The sequence below is a fragment of the Barbatula barbatula genome (genome assembly GCF_947034865.1).
Source record: "Barbatula barbatula genome assembly, chromosome: 17".
NCBI lineage: Eukaryota > Metazoa > Chordata > Actinopteri > Cypriniformes > Nemacheilidae > Barbatula > Barbatula barbatula.
In genome coordinates, this window is record NC_136780.1 from 18834740 (window position 1) to 18851196 (window position 16457).

Consider the following 16457-nt stretch of genomic DNA (forward strand, 5'->3'; position numbering starts at 1 on the left):
TTGGAGTGTAGTGGTGATACTGCAATTGACCAACCCTCTTTGCAACCAGTGATGACTGCAGACCCTTACACTAATTTTGCCGGAAAGAAAAGCTGCTTTCCCCAAAAATAGTATAACGAGTTAACATTATTTACATTGTTCTGTGCAAGGCATTGCATTTCTTTGGCACAGGGAGAATGAAGAGGTCTTGAATAAGGGCAATTTTGTGGAATTAAGCATAATTGCAAAGCATGAACCAAATGTCCAAAATTGCCTTGAGCAGATACCCAGAAACGCCAGCCTAATGAGTCCAGAGATTCAAAATGAGTTACTTGAATGTGCTGCCTCGCTACTTCTACGAAAAGTCAAGACCGAGTTACATGAGACACCATACATCTACTATGTGATTTTAGCCAACAAATGCAAGGAAATGTCAAAATGCAATTTGGTGTCTGAATGTGTAAGGTACAGTGGGTAAAATAACTATTGAACACGTCATCATTTTTCTCAATAAATGCATTTCTCAAGGTGCAGTTGAAATTTTCACCAGATGTTGGTAACAATCCAAATCAACTAGATGCTCCTTAGATAGATCAACCTGAACCAGGAACACTTCCAAAAACAACTGATGCATTTGTTGTATCAAAGAGTGCAGAACAGTACTCTACTCTCAGCCAGTCCTTTCTCAGGTTACAAGAGCAGGCAGGACGCATTCATACCCAGATCTGACAAGAGCTGGATAAAGAAGGACGCGGCTACTTGACACGTCTTCACTACAAAAGTTCAGCGGCTATTAGATTATTAATGGTAATATCAAATCTATTTTATTTTTTAATTTGTATAAGCACCTTGTTGTATAAGCACTGTCGAGCTTGTACAGAGGCTGCAGCTTTTGCCAGTGGGGAACTAGAATCCCCTGGTTAGGCCTTGTTTTCATCTGTGGTTTTTTTTCTCCTCCAGTGGAGCTTTGGGTTCCTCGCCACCATTTGCATACTGTTTGCCTGGCCCGTCTGCCAGAATTTTTAATTTAATTAAACACTGCGTATAGGAATTTATAGTCTGTTTAATATTTGACCTGTGTTTCTCTCTCCTTATCTTGGTTGTGTGGTTCTCTGTGATGGCCGCTGTGTGTGTGTGTGTGTGTGTGTGTGTGTCTGTCTATGTGCGTGTCTATGTGTGCATTTTTCTGTGTGTGGGTGGAGTGTTTTGTGTGTGGGTGTGTCTGAATCTGTGTTTCTGTCTTCTGTGTTTTCAGCTTTTTTTGTTTAAGCAAAACATATAAGGTTGTACAAGAAAATAGTCAATATGTTTGTTGTAGAGTTGCTTTGTAACAATGAAAATTGTAAAGTACTATATAAATTAAGTTGACTTGAAGTCAATAGCCCCCTGAGCCTGGGGTTATTCTTCAAAAATAAATTATCATAATTGCAGGTTTTTATTAATTTGTAATATTAATATTAATTATAATATTTCAGATATATTAATATATATTTAAGACCCCCTGTGGTAAAAATCAAGTTTTTAATATTGTTTAAAGGTTTATGTGGTGTTTTAAGACAAACAATGTGCCCTACCGTCAAGGTAACATAACAGAGCTCTCATGTTCCAGAGGCACCGATCCTGAATTTTATATGAAACTACATCTGTGTACTTTGGTGTGTTTCGCCGTACTGCGCATATCTATTGGGAAAATTGCATCAAAGCACCGCGAGGAGCAGCTTATGGAGCAGTTTGATCTTTAATCTCTTTTGCGTTGAATGCATAATTTCTGTTCACGGATGACTGGTAAAGCACTATAACGCATTTCTTTTAAAAACTTGCTCGCATTGCTCTGGGAATATTATGCCCTCCAACATTCCGCGTGAGGTTGTAGAATTGGTCAGTTTGAACACCCAGCAGAAACATACATTTGTACAATGCTTTACAAACACATACATTAACATTACTAGCAGCACATTTATATGCCTCTCTAACCTGAATGTATACATGATGAACCCCATCAGAAATAGAGAATGCCATATTCTGTGTTCGAGCTCGGTGTAATCACTTTTAATGGATTTCATAACATTTGAGAACAGCTTATAGTTGCCTTTATTCGTGTTCTACCAAAAAAGAAAGATTACACTGTTCGAAACACTGTTCTACATTCTTAAACATTCTTAGATCTTAATCCAAGGTACTGTCTGTGTGAGCAGACCTTCATACCTGAACACATGTGACACAAACAATACAGTGACACCCTATAGAGAAGCCATGGAAAAGATTACCCAGACGATGACCTGTGAAAGGGCACTCCATGGAGATCCCATGGTAGTGTAATCTGATGATAGCAGCCATATCACCCTGTAGCCCAAGACTGGTTACCCACTGAAGCTACACAGGGCTGAGTCTGGTCAGTACCTGGATGGCAGACCTCCTGGGAAAATCTAGGTGGCTGCTGGAAGAGGTGTTAGTGAGACCAGCAGGGGGTGCTCACGCTGTGGCCTGTATGGGTCCTAATGCCACAGGATAGTGATGGGGACACCATACTGTGAAAGCATCGTCCTTCGAATGAGATAGTAAACCAAGGTCCTGAGTCCCTGTGGTCATTAAAGATCCCATGGCACTTCTCGTAAAGAGTAGGGGTGTAACCCCAGTGTCCTGGCCAGTTGTAAAAGCTTTCCTGTAGCTCAGTGGTAAGAGCAAATGTATAGGATAATCCAATGTAAATCGCTTTGGATAAAAGTGTCTGCCAAATATCTAAATGTAAAAGTAATTCCCTCCACTGGCCCTTGTCAACCATGGCCTCCTAATAATTCCCAACCCTCTGAATTGGCTGAATCTTGCTCTCTTATCCTCCTATAGTTTGTGTGTGGTGAGCGTACTGGCACTGTTGTACTTTGGCTGCTGTCACACCATCCAGGTGAATGCTGCACACTAGTAGTGGTTGAGGAGAGACCCCCCCTCATATGATTGTAAAGCGCTTTGGGTGTTCAGCAATACACAAAAAATAAAGTGCTATATAAATTTGTTAATCATCCATGAATTAATATGATCTCATCTGTGCTACTTGAATAATTACATGTGGGGAACAGGCACAATCAATAATACAGTCAAGACATATACAAAATCCTTCAGTTCCATTACTTATAATCTTTGCTAATGTTCCAGAAACGTTGTAGCCACGTCCTCAAATAACGTTGTGAGTTAATCGCATGGAGAACGTTGTAGCAATGTGTTATACTGGTCTCCAGATAACCTGGACACTGGCCATTTGATTATTGAATCTGGCCATTTCTATTAGGTTATTAAATGGAAAATGCAAAGAGCCGCGCTAGCATCATTTAAACATTAACTGTCATTTAATTTTACCTCACTGCCTGATATAATACTTTAGCGATTTATTAATATTCTTTCTATACTTAATACAAACAAGGCATGCTAAAAGCTTTTAGCAGGCCAAAAAGGAGATGTCGAAAGAAAAATGGAAAAGATGCGGGAGATCATCTACACCTATGGGGTGGAGAGATTTTGAGTGAAAAGCAGAAGAATTCAAGGTCACAGAAATAGACAATGGGCCGAGGAGTCCAGGAGACAAAAAGAGATTGTGGGAGAAAGGAGGCAACTGAGAAAACAGTGGAAGAAGGCCACGGAAGAGGTATGGAAGGGCCTAGGGGCACTACAAGGCGATAATAAAGTGGCCTGGCCTCGCTCCGAAAAGCAGAGAGCTTGAGAAAGGAACATAAGAAAAGGAGCAAACCAGGACCTCTTTGTACAAAGATCTCTACTAGTTTGCCAGTAGCATTTTTAGCATGTAGATAACTGGGACCCTTAAAGTACCTATAACAGATCTTGAGGAACACCTGCGGAAAACGTTTTCCTACAATCAGAGGCATGAGCCAATCTCCATTCCAGAGGACATGCCACCAATTCAGCTACCCGAACACCAGATGGACACAAGGCCCCCTAAATGGAGCGAAGTTGAGAGTGCAGTAAAACGTGCAAGATTCACGTTTTACTGCTTCAGATCCTGGACCCAACCGTATACCATGCAGACGGCCCCTGGAGTGTTGAGGTACCTTTTGAGATGAATGGCTGTGGCATGGAAAAAGCAGGTGAAAATAACAAAGGTCTGGAGAAGGGCAGGAGGCATACTGATCCCCGAGGAGAAAAACTCCTCAACTATTGACCGGTTTCACCAAATTAGTTTCTTGAATGTGGAAGGTAATATTTTCTTCAGCATTGTGGCCAATGGACTCTCAGGATTTCTCTCAGGAGTAACAACTTCATTGACACTTCAGTATAGACGACATAGGGGGTTTCTCTGGATGTTTGGAACATGCTTACATCATCTGACACAAGTTGCAAATGGCAAAAAAGGAGAAGAAAGCCCTCCATGTGGTTTTTCTAGATCTTGCCAATGCCTTTGGATCAGTGCCACATGAGCTGATGTGGACAGCCTTTGACTTCTTCCATGTTCCAGAGCAGGTAACAAAGCTGATTAAGGCATGTTTTCAGGATCTCTGATTCTGTATTACCGCACAGGATAGGACCACCACGTGGCAACAGCCGGAGGTTTGCATAATGTACGTTTTGTATAATTTCACCACTGGCTTTCACAATGGCAATGGAAATAAAAATCTGGGCATCACGTTGGGTGGACAGGGGAGAGTGTTTGAAAAATGGGTTGTGTCTTCACAACACGTATAAATAACAGCATGTATAAAGTGGCTGCCGGATAAGCTCCAGGAGGACATTAGTTGGGCACAAATGGAGGTCAAACCCAGCAAATCCTGCAGCATTTCTATAATCAAGGGCCGGCTTACCAACGACAAGTTTTGTATGAAGGTGAGCCCATACCAACGGTCATGGAAAAGAACATCAGAAGCCTTGGACACTGGTACACCACAGACCTAAAAGATGCCGAACAGGTGGAACAACTCAGGTAAGAGACAGCAAGTGGACTCAAGATAATCAATAATACTGTGAAGCTGAAACTCTGGTGCTTCAAATTTGGCTTATTGCCACGACTGATGTGGCCAATTTAACTCTATGAGCTCACGGTGTCTCACGCCAAGAACCTGGAGAGATTGGTAAGTAAACAAGTGAGGAAATGGCTTGGGCTACTATGATGCCTTAGCAACAAAGGGCTGTAAGGCAATGGAACTTTCTCTCTTCCCATTTCAAGCCTGGTGGAGAAATATAAAAGCACCAAAACATATTTTGAGATGACGCTCAAAGAATCCTTTGATGCCTCTGTAAGAGATGCTGCTCCAAGAGTAGCGACAGGGAGGAAATGGAACCCAACAACAGTTTGGCGTCAACCACACCCACATGGCAAAAAGCAACACCAACGGAACAGCGTCACCTGGTGGTGGTGGAGGAGGAGGAACCAAGTAGATGTATGGTCTCTCAAGCCCAGCAAGGGTGACCTTGATAGATGCAGATGACCTTGTAACAATGCGACACACACCCAGGTCTTATCAACCTGCGGTGGGCCCCCCTTGGCTGAGGGTGTCTTGTGAAGGGCCGAAACACCCAATGAGGCTGAGGTGCACAACTGACAATGTGTCACATTAATGGGAACCAAAAAGATGTCCTTATCAGCAGCACCTCACCAAAATGGCATCTTTCACGCAGGATAATGGATGTGATAAAAGTAGGATCGGACACACAACTCATGAGACGTCTCTCTGATAATAGCAAGGAAAGGTAAGTACATTCACATTCTAGGTCTTACTGAGACATGGATTCGTCCAGAGGACTCAGTCACACCTGCTGCTCTCTCTACCAACAACTCCTTCTCTCACTCCTCCCGCCAAACTGGAAGAGGAGGAGGCACAGGTTTGCTTATCAACAATAATTGCAAATATTCCACACTTTCTTCCCTATGCAACAACTACTCATTCGAATACCACGCTGTCAATATTACTTCTCCTACTCCGCTCAGTATTGTCGTAGTTTACCGCCCCCCAGGTCCTCTGCACAACTTCATTGAAGAATTAGATGTTCTGCTCTCATCAATTCCGGAGGATGGTGGCCCTCTCGTAGTCCTTGGGGACTTCAATATCCACCTGGACAAACCCTACACTTTTGACTTCCACACTCTCACTGCCTCATTTGACCTCACACGCCTCGCCACAGCCGGTTCTCACGGATCAGGAAACCAGCTTGATCTCATCTACACGCGTAACTGCACCACAAACAAAATTAAAGTCACACCCCCTTCACATTTCTGACCACTTCTTCATCATTTTCAACATGCTCCTCCCTACATGCATTACGCAAACACCACCACCTGTTTATTTTAGACGGAACCTTCACTCTCTCTCCCCTAGCACCCTCTCTGCTAAAGTGTCATCCTCTCTTCCCTCCAACTTTGCATCTCTAGATGCTGACACTGCCACCGACACCTTATGCTCTACACTTACATCCTGTCTAGATAATCTTTGTCCTTTGTCATCCAGACCAGCTCGTGCCACCCCCTCCTGCCCTTGGCTTTATGACATCCTCCGTGAACAATGGAGTACACTCAGGGCTGCTGAAAAGAAATGGCACAAGACCAAGAGTCTTGCTGATCTAGGGGACTACCAATCACTACTCTCCTCTTTATTTGCTAGTGTTACCATGGCGTAAACATCTTTTTATACCACCAAGGTGAGCAATGCACCTAACACCCGGCAGCTTTTTAAGACCTTTAACTCTCTTCTTTGCCCCCGTCCTCCTCCGGTTACTACCTCTTTGACTGCTGAGGACTTTGCAGTATTTTTCACTGAGAAAACATCAGCCATCAGCAAACAATTCTCAGCACCGCAGACCTCGTTACACACTACCCTCACTTCTAACACTGAACTCTCCTCGTTCACCCCACCGTCTGACAAGAAGTCACCTGACTTCTCTCTCGCCACCCCATCACCTGTCCGCTTGACCCAATCCCCTCCCATCTCCTTCAGGCCACATCCACCACACTCACACCTGCCCTCACACACATCATCAACACCTCCCTGCTCACCGGCACTTTTCCACATTCAAACAGGCCCCTACTCAAGAAACCCACATTGGACCCTACTATTACCGACAGTTACATACCTGTCTCTCCTCCCTCACTCTTGAAAGGGCAGTTTTCAACCAAGTTTCCTCATACCTATCCCAGAACAATCTACTGGATGACAAGCAGTCTGGCTTCAAAACAAACCCCTCCACTGAGACTGCACTGCTATCGGTCACAGAATCACTGCGGCTAGCCAAGGCGGAATACAAATTCTCTGTCCTGATTCTGCTAGACCTATCTGCAGCGTTTGACACGGTCAATCACCAGATACTGCTTGCAACCCTGTCATCCTTAGGAATCTCTGGCTCCCCTCTCCACTGGTTCCAATCCTACCTCTCCGGCAGATCATTAAAGGTGTCATGGAGGGGCTCGCTGTCCACTTCTCACCATATGATCACTGGGGTCCCTCAGGGATCGGTGCTTGGACTTCTGCTTTTTTCCATCTGACATCCTTAGGACCCATCATACGGGCACACTTCTTCTCGTATCACTGTTATACTGACGACACCCAGATCTACATCTCGTTTTACCCAGACAATACCACTGTAGCAGCTCGCATAACAGCTTGCCTAGATGACATCTCAGCTTGGATGAAAGAGCATCACCTGCAGCTGAACCCGGCCAAGACAGAACTACTCCATCCAGCTTGGCAAGTCCACTATCACTCCCTCCGAATCAGCCAGGAACCTCTGAGTCATATTTGATGAACAGCTGTCCTTCAATGATCACATTGCAAAGACAATGTGATCATGCCGGTATGCCTTATTTAACATTTGCAAGGTTAGACCCTACCTCACTGAGCATGCGGCACAACTCCTTGTCCAGGCCCTGGTCATCTCAAGGTTGGACTACTGCAATGCTCTCCTTGCTGGTCTTCTTGCAAAGGGTATCAAACCACTTCAGCTGGTTCAAAACGCAGCAGCACGCCTCATCTTCCAACAGCCCAAAAGGGCTCATGTGACACCCCTTTTCATCTCTCTCCACTGGCTACCGGTTGAAGCCTGGATCAGATTCAAGTCGCTTATGTTAGGACTATCACTGGATCTGCACCGGCATACTTTTAGATTGGGACTTTTAGACTTTTAGATTGGGAGCTTAAAAGGATGTTCGGCAGGACTGTTGACTAAAGAGGACCGGGCCCGGACATATGTTTAGTTTGTGTATGTTTTATGGCCGGCAGTCGACCGTGAGGTGGCTGTCGGTCGGTTACTTCTGTGTTTATTTTTTATTTAATTAAAGTTTTATTGTTTGAATGTTCGCCGGTTCCCGCCTCCTTCCTTCCCTTCTAACGAACTTTATTACATTGGTGCCGAAACCCGGGAGGAAGGAGGGACATGCTGTCAAAGAGCCCTCGCTGCCGAGGGTGATCGCGGTGCTGAGGAGTTCGGGCAGCGCGGACGAGGGAAGTCCGCGAGTGGCTGCCCGAGGCGGTGGTGCTGGACCGAGAAGTCGGATGGGACGAGGACCTCGCTGCCGTGCTCCTGGGTCGAGGTGGGGTGGCTGCCGTCCAGGAGGGAGCCAAGGCCCGTTCGCCGTGGGCCGAGCCTGCTCCCAGCCGCCATGATGGGGAGGAGCAGGGAACGGAGGACCAGCTGCCCTCAGCTGGAGGGTCATCGGCGGCCGCCAGGGGGCGGAGGAGGATCGAGCCGTCCACCGAGCGTCCAGTACCATCGCATGGCACCGCGAGGAAGAGTTTCTCGGCTGGCTGAGGACCGAGCGACAGCGTGTCAGGGAACCGGACAATTTTGTATGTTTTATGGCTCATGGTCTACCGTGAGGTGGCTGCCGGTTACTTCCGTGTTCAGTGTTTATTGTTTATTTAATTAAAGTTTGTGTTTGAATGTTCGCCGGTTCCCGCCTCCTTCCTTCCCTTCTAACGAACTTCATTACAATCCCTTTCTCGCTCGTTCTCCTTCACAACTCCTTCCTGGTGGAACATTCTTCTCAATGCGATCCGGTCAACCACATCTCTCACAACCTTCAAAAAACTACTTAAAACACACCTCTTCGGCGAATACTTGACAGACAAATGAAGAAAAAAAAGTACACTAACCCATTTCTCTCAACAGGTAGTGGTCTAGCTTTTGTTGAAACTAATAACTTTGTATTAGTGCTTATTGTACTATTGCTCTTTATGACATATCGCTTATTGCTCCCCGAACTCTTTGTAAGTCGCTTTGGATAAAAGCGTCTGCTAAATGACTAAATGTAAATGTAAGTATAAATATGCTATGTATTACTAATCATATATCCTCCAAACATAGAGGATGCCTATCCGACAAACCCAGTGAAATCTCAGACCTCCTTTCCTCTATTTATATTCTTGACTGCTCCACCTGTCATGCATAAGGGATGGGAAATGTGATATTAGGCAATTAAACTTTGCTTAAATAGAGGGATTATAATACCTAGTCCTATTGAGCACATCTGATATACTTTACATGTGAGAGTAACACAATTTGTCACAAGATTTAAACTGACAGAGTGTGTCTGCGTCCCGGACAGTGCGGGGAAGACTGTTCCAAAGTTTAGGAGCTGGATAGGAAAAGGATCTGCCGCCTGCACTTGGCTTTATAGGCAATTTGCAAGATTTTAAAGTTCATGCAAGATTTTAAAGTTCATGCAATGGTTTATAAGTAACCAGTGCAAGGTTGACAGGCCTAATATGCTCATACTTTTTTGTATGTGTAAGAACAGCACCTTTGTACCTTAGCCAGCACATTTAAATGTGACAGTCAGGCGGTCTGGCTCCCGTTAAACATTTGACTATGGTGGCTGGTGCCTCTATGTTAAAGTTCCGAACAATGGAATCACCGATAACTAGGGCACTTTCTGCACGTTTCTCACTCAGTGCGTCACTGAGTGGGGCAAACCTGTTCGAGACTGTAATCAGAACGGTTGAGTAATGTTTTGACCTGCGACTACGCCGTCCCAAAGTACCAAAGTTTCCTGCTGCGGGGATCTTCAACCGGAATCGAGCTGTGCATACTAACATGGCCCTTACACTCTTACTATCCTCAGATAAAGATTGGATGCATGAGTCTAATTCTAAAATATTCTATGTCAGCCTAGCTATTTCCACAGTGTAAACAGAAAGCAACCTAGCATGCTAATGCTATGCTAACGCCGTTGAGTTAACTATCAATTTTGGTTTAGAATCTTCAAGTAAATAACTAGGACAGGGTTATTGCGATATCAGGATAAGTTAGCAACGACAGTGATAAGTAAATACACTAATATTAAAACAAAGTGCAATGATACAAACAAACTGTCGACAGTGATGGAGACAGAAACAGGAACTCCCCCACAATTCACATAATACAGAATAAATAACCAAACCTCAAGCATCTTATTATTGTGTTTATCAGTATATTCTCATAATGTATAAAGTGTACGATTATGGTGGATGCTGATGTCTTAAATATTCTTCACTGTCTTAAATGGGTAGTTTAAAGCTATGATTTAATGCATGTTTACCTTGAACAGACGCTTACTGAATGCATTCTTCTTTTATGGCAGGCAGGGTGACTTGTGTCACCTATTGTCCCTGTGTATTTACATGTATATATCTGATCTTGTGTTTGATGTATAATATTTGACTGTTACTGTATATATGGAAAATGTATATGCTTACGAGAACGAGTTTAGGTTGCAACCGTCATGGATTTTGATGCGTAAATCGACTCTGTAACCATTTCAGAAATCAATGAAGAATGTGTAAAGCTAAGTATTGTTGTGTCCAAAGCAGGGTGATTTCATTCCAGACCTTTCGAAGCCTTGATCCTACAACAAATATTCCAAAATAACCTTAACCCATCCTATAAGCGTTGTTTGATAGAATAAGGGTCTCTACTCTTGGTCTTGATTGAGTGTGAGGTGTGACCTCTGTGTGTTGTGGGCGGTTGAGATGATGACGGTAATACTGACGGTAAAGTCATTATTATTCATTCCATGCCTTTTCAGAAGAATTTATATAACCATCACAAAAAAATCTCCTTAAATAACTTGTGTCATTGACTCTTAAATACGAAATAAATGTTTCTTCTGAAGATGCATGTTACTTGATGAATACTGAAGACATATTGGGTTGAAGGGAACCTCCCCTCAAAGCAAAGAGGGGAAAAACATGCAGATGGGAACAATGGCCCAATCTGGCCTTTTGTTTTCCTCTTGTATGTAATGTCCGAGGGTGGGAATGACAGCGGCGGGTTTTGGGTTTAGACTTCTGCCTCTGTGTCAACAGTCATCGGCTCACCTCTGGGATTATTTCTGGGGAACAAAACTCCCCGCTATGACACAATAGAACTCTCACCATGTTACATCTAAATGGGAGAACCCTTTGTTTTGGAAAGTATGGAAGAATATCCCTTTGACCTGTATCTGAACGATGTGTTTGCTTATGAAATAGCTGTGGGTATTTTCGTTAGCAATATATCTCCAAAGGTGCACAAAAATGAGGAAGAAACCCAGCCTGGAGAGTTTCAAGAGGTGCTATTGACGTGGCAGTTTAAGTTAAAAGCAGTTTACGTGCAGTTTAAAGCATTTAGGCATTATTGGCCTTTGACGAATGGTTATCCGGAGTGATAACATCAATGAATGATTGTTCTTGATTAAAGTATGTACAGTGAACAGTAAGACTAGAGCGTTTCTGGGTAAATCAGGTGTAAGTCAAGTGTTTTTAGCTGCAGTATGAAATACTGTTTCCTTTGAAATTCAGTCGGAGAGACACTGGCTGCAGATTATTGAAGTGTCTACAGTATTACCCTATTACAGGCAAGTTAAAATACCATTAAAAGTTTGACCTGGAAGTATAACCATAGGAGGCGAATGTTGATTTTGTTTTGCATTCATGTAATAGAAACCAAGTCCTTTCGTTTTCATACAGAAGTTTGTGTATTCAGCTAATTATTGTTGACAGTTTAACCTTTACTTTAAAAATGGCTGTAGGTGAGGTGGGCTGGAACATTTACATAAGCCATTGTTTACAGTATTCTTATAAAACAGCTAAATAATTGAGTAATGTGTGTTTATATGTGGTCTTGGTGTCTTTGATTATTATTCCTAATGCTATTATATAATAATTATGGGTTTGAGTATTACATTTATTTTTTATTACATTTTTTAAATGTAGTTTTATCAAAATTCAGAATTTTATTAATTTTTTAGTTGAAATTTTAGCAGTATTATGTGCTTCTGTGAATTATGTTTTTATGTTAATTGTAGTGTAAGTTTCAGTGTAGTTTCTTTTCAGTTGACAATTGTAGTGCCTTAACTTAAACTAAAAATATAATGTAGATATTTAGGCCTTTATTTTATTTTATTTTCATTTAATATAGAAGTTTAATAATCACCCTGACACACACACACACACACAAATAAATAAATTGCCCCATCATGTTGCAAACAAAAAGAGTGCAATCTACCAAACAATGCACGAGATCAAAATAAATAACATAATCTATTAAAGGTTTTTCTGAAGTAGACATAATGATGTCATATGCACATCCTTCATGCCTCATGCTCTGATGCTAGCAATCTGCACCTGTGGTTTTGGTTTATAACCTCTGTCTATATGTGAGTTTATAGCATGAGTGCTGTGGCATGTGTGCAGCACAATAGAAAATGCTCTGCACCTGAAGGTGTGAACTGAGGTGAGATTTCCATGGTAAAGAAGACAATTACCAAAAAGCCAATGTGGGATTGAACACCGTTAGAAACCATTTGACATGTTACATACTGTCAAGCCAAGTCAACTTTTATTTATATAGCGTTTTTACAATTTTCATTTTTACAAAGCAGCTGTACAAGAACACATATTGTCTATAAGCAAAACATATAAGGTTGTGCAACTCAAAACAAAAAAGGTGAAAACACAGAAGACAGACAGAGACACACAGATTCAGCCACAACCACACACAAAACACTCCACACAACACCCGAAAACACATGCAGACACAGACAGGGGCCATCACCTAGAACCACACACCCAAGATAAGGAGAGAGAAACACGGGTCAGATATTAAATAGACTATAAATTCCTATATGCAGTGTTAATTAAAAAATTTAAAATTCTAGCAGCCCCCCCGGCCAGGCAAAACAGTATGCAAACAGTGGCGAGGAACCCAAAACTCCAGTGGAGGAGAAAAAAAAACTCTCCAGTTCCCCTCTGGCAAAAGCTGCCTCTGCACAAGCTCGACAGTGCTTGCACAATAAGGCAAAATATATATTTATTTTTATTTAATTAATAATCTAATAGCAGCTAAAATTTTGTAGTGAAGACGTGTCAAGTATCCGCTTCCTTTTTTATCCAGCTCTATCATCTCAGCTTTTGTCAGGTCTGGGCATGAACTGCGTCCTGCCTGCTCTAGTAACCCTGGAACAATGAGACAAGACTGGTTGAGAGTAGAGTACTGTTCTGCACTCTTTGATGCAACAAATGCATCAGTTGTTATTGGAAGTGTCCCTGGTTCCGGTTGATCTAACTAGTGCAGCCTAAACCGTCGGAATAGTTATAGTATTATGAAAGTGTAGTGTATACAAGATAAAAATTGAATGAAGAAGATCTCGGTGTTGATAACTTACAAATGGCGGCAATACCCATACTGCTCTTCGATTCTCGGGAGTGTGACGTCACCTGACGAAGACAGATTCAGTCTCAATAGATAGGCCTAATGGTAAACAAACTTTGGGCTCAATGTCCTCTATGGGGGGCTCGAAAACGAGGCCCGGCTCGAGCACCAAGCTTAAAGGGGAACTCCGGCAAAAAATTTACATTCTGCCATTACTTATACACCTTCAAGTAGTTTAACATCTGTTTGACCTCCAGTTTCCCAGAAACGCAAATTAATTTGGAAGCTATCTGACTCCTCCTTAGATTGAAATGCAACCAATCTTCAAAGCGATGAAAGAGTATAAAGACATTGTAAAATTGTCCACGCGACTCCAGTGGTTCAGTCTAAATTAACATAATATGATGAGGATACTTTTTGTGTGCGCAAAAACAAACAAAACAAACGACTGTATTCAAAACTGCCTGATTTCAGTATTAGTTTCCAGAGCGCATTCCAGAGAGCCACACGACAGTCCATCCAGTGTCAGCATCGCTCGACGCATGTGTGTTCCGATGAAGAGCCTGTGTGGTCAGAACACGCATGCGTGGAGCAATGCTGACACCGGATGCACTGTCATGTAGCTCGTGTGTTTGGTTGCGTTGAAATCTATCGTCTAACTTGCATTTCTGGGGAAAATGGAGGTCAAACAGATGTTAAACAGGTCAAACAGATGTTCATTTCTCTAGGGTCAGAAATCTTTTCTCCGTTAACCCCCTTGTAATAGAACTGCACAGAAGAAGAAAAAGAGCAAAGTAGGAGGAGATCATGGCGTGGAGAAAAACTGAGAATCAATGAGAATGATTCTCTGCAAGAGTGAAATCGCCCCAAACGAAGAACACGACTCGAATTATGCTTTACTTCCAGAGCCTAGAACAGTGACAGCTAGTGTAACACTGTGAAGGTGATCGCTACCTTTGGCACTTTGGCCTGCCTTGGATGTGCATTGGCAAATATATTCATATTTACAAGACGCGCTACTTCCGTTACAATGAATGGCAGGGAGTGTCGGAGTGCAACGCTCAATATGGCCGCTCTAGCGAAGGAAGTCCCGCCTTCCAGTAAAAACGAGCCAATCGTCAATCAGTAAAGACTGACCATTCTCCGGGGCGGGGCTCTCGTGAGGTGCTTGCCAGCCCGTGCACATGCGCAGTAGTTGAGGAGCCCTGGAAAGGATGATTTGTAGCGTAATTTAAGCTTAGCAAATCAAAGTTATGATCTAGGTCATGTCATGTTTCGTTATTGATCTGAAATATGCTGTTTAATTGTGATTCTTGCCAGCGATTTTAGAAATATCGGCCTTTCCCCATTAAAGTAGATAGGACTGTGGACTTGTTATGACGTCAATAGCTGCCCAGAGTGGCACGACTTCCGTAAACGGACTTTGGCAGTGGTCAGAGTAGACCGCGTACGGCAGGCGCAGAGTGCGCAGGCGTATTTAAAGCGAGGCTCTGTATCTTTAAGAGGCCGTGCGCTGCGTTGTGCTGTAGGGATCGGCTGATGGGGGAAGGGCTTTCACTCACACAAGTCGACTCATGGCGGAGAGAGAGCATCAGATATCAGACTCGGTCCGATCACCACAGCGCTGCTGAAGCGCTCGCGTCTGATCATGCGGACTGGACGACATGAGCGCAGCTGAGATTGCAGCCAGACCGCAGCGCGTGATTTCTGCGTTTATTGAGTCGCAGCCGCACACGGTAAGACAAAAGTCAAGCATTCAAACGACACTCGATCTCGACTGATCAAACAATATGAACATCTGTCGTGTTCGTGTTACTGTGAAGGCTCTCGCTCTGGGTTATTTTCCGCTAAACAGCATCGCGACGTAATATAACGCAGTACAGAGGGACTGATGCTCTGTGAGATTTGTGTGCCTATAATAATCACAATAATACAGATTCATACACTCCTTTTCAATACATTCAGCAGGAGATGTCAAGATGTATCCGATCTTTCCAGTGCATCAGTACACATGTGTGTACGTTACAGCAGGCCTGTGTGTGTGTGTGTGTGCGTGTGTGCGTGTGTGCGCGCGCGCTGCCGTCCCTGCTGATCTTTGGTGTTTTTCAGACGCGCTGTTTTCTTGTCGTAGGTCTCCCGCCAGACCCGGCAGGGTGTGAATTATTCTGAAAGGAACTGAAGAACAAACAGGGGAAATGGCTGCGACCGCCGGCTTCACCAACGGACCGGTGCCCTGGACGCTGACCGACACTGAAGTCAACAATCTGTACCGTGATCTGGAGCTGGGCACTGTATTGACTCTCTTTTACTCCAAAAAGTCCCAAAGACCAGAGAGAAGAACGTTTCAAGTCAAGCTCGAGACCAGACAGATTATCTGGACAAGAGGAACGGATAAGATCGAGGGTGAAAGTAAGTGACGACTCCAGATCAAATCACTGCCTGACAGTATGACTTCATCCTCCAAATGTGTTTCTGGCTTTTCTCCTTCAATCTTGTCCTAATGTATAGCATAGAAATGAGACAAACCTTCACTGTCGCTTCATTCTTTGCTCACTAAGTTCACCTGCCGTTTTCACGTTGGTATTTTCACAGGGACGTAATGTACTTTTTATCTGGTGATGATCTTTCTTCAGAGGAACACATTTACATTTATGCGTTTAGCAGACACCGGTATCCAAAGCGACTTGCAGTGAATTCAAGATCTACATTTTATTTGTATCTGTTGTACCCTGGGTTTTGAACCCACAACCTTTAACGCTGCCAACGCAATGCTCTCCCGTTAAGCCGCAGGAACACGAAAGAAGATTAGGAGAGATGTCTTGCTTACAAATGTTCTCAACACAATCTTCTTTCGTGCCCTGCAGACGACAGAAACTCCG

The 16457-nt window shown here is 43.4% G+C and overlaps 1 protein-coding gene across 4 annotated transcripts in view; it reads left to right on the forward strand.

Moving 5' to 3' along the window:
- Positions 1-14979: 14979 nt before the first annotated feature.
- plcg1 (phospholipase C, gamma 1) overlaps positions 14980-16457 on the forward strand; it is a 29947-nt gene continuing 28469 nt past the window's right edge. For all 4 annotated transcript variants that reach the window (XM_079478630.1, XM_079478632.1, XM_079478631.1 and 1 more), the window contains exons 1-2: positions 14980-15314; positions 15710-15987. In XM_079478630.1, coding sequence (XP_079334756.1) covers positions 15774-15987 — 214 coding nt within the window. In that variant the 5' untranslated portion in view covers positions 14980-15314; positions 15710-15773. The remainder of the gene's footprint in view (positions 15315-15709; positions 15988-16457) is intronic.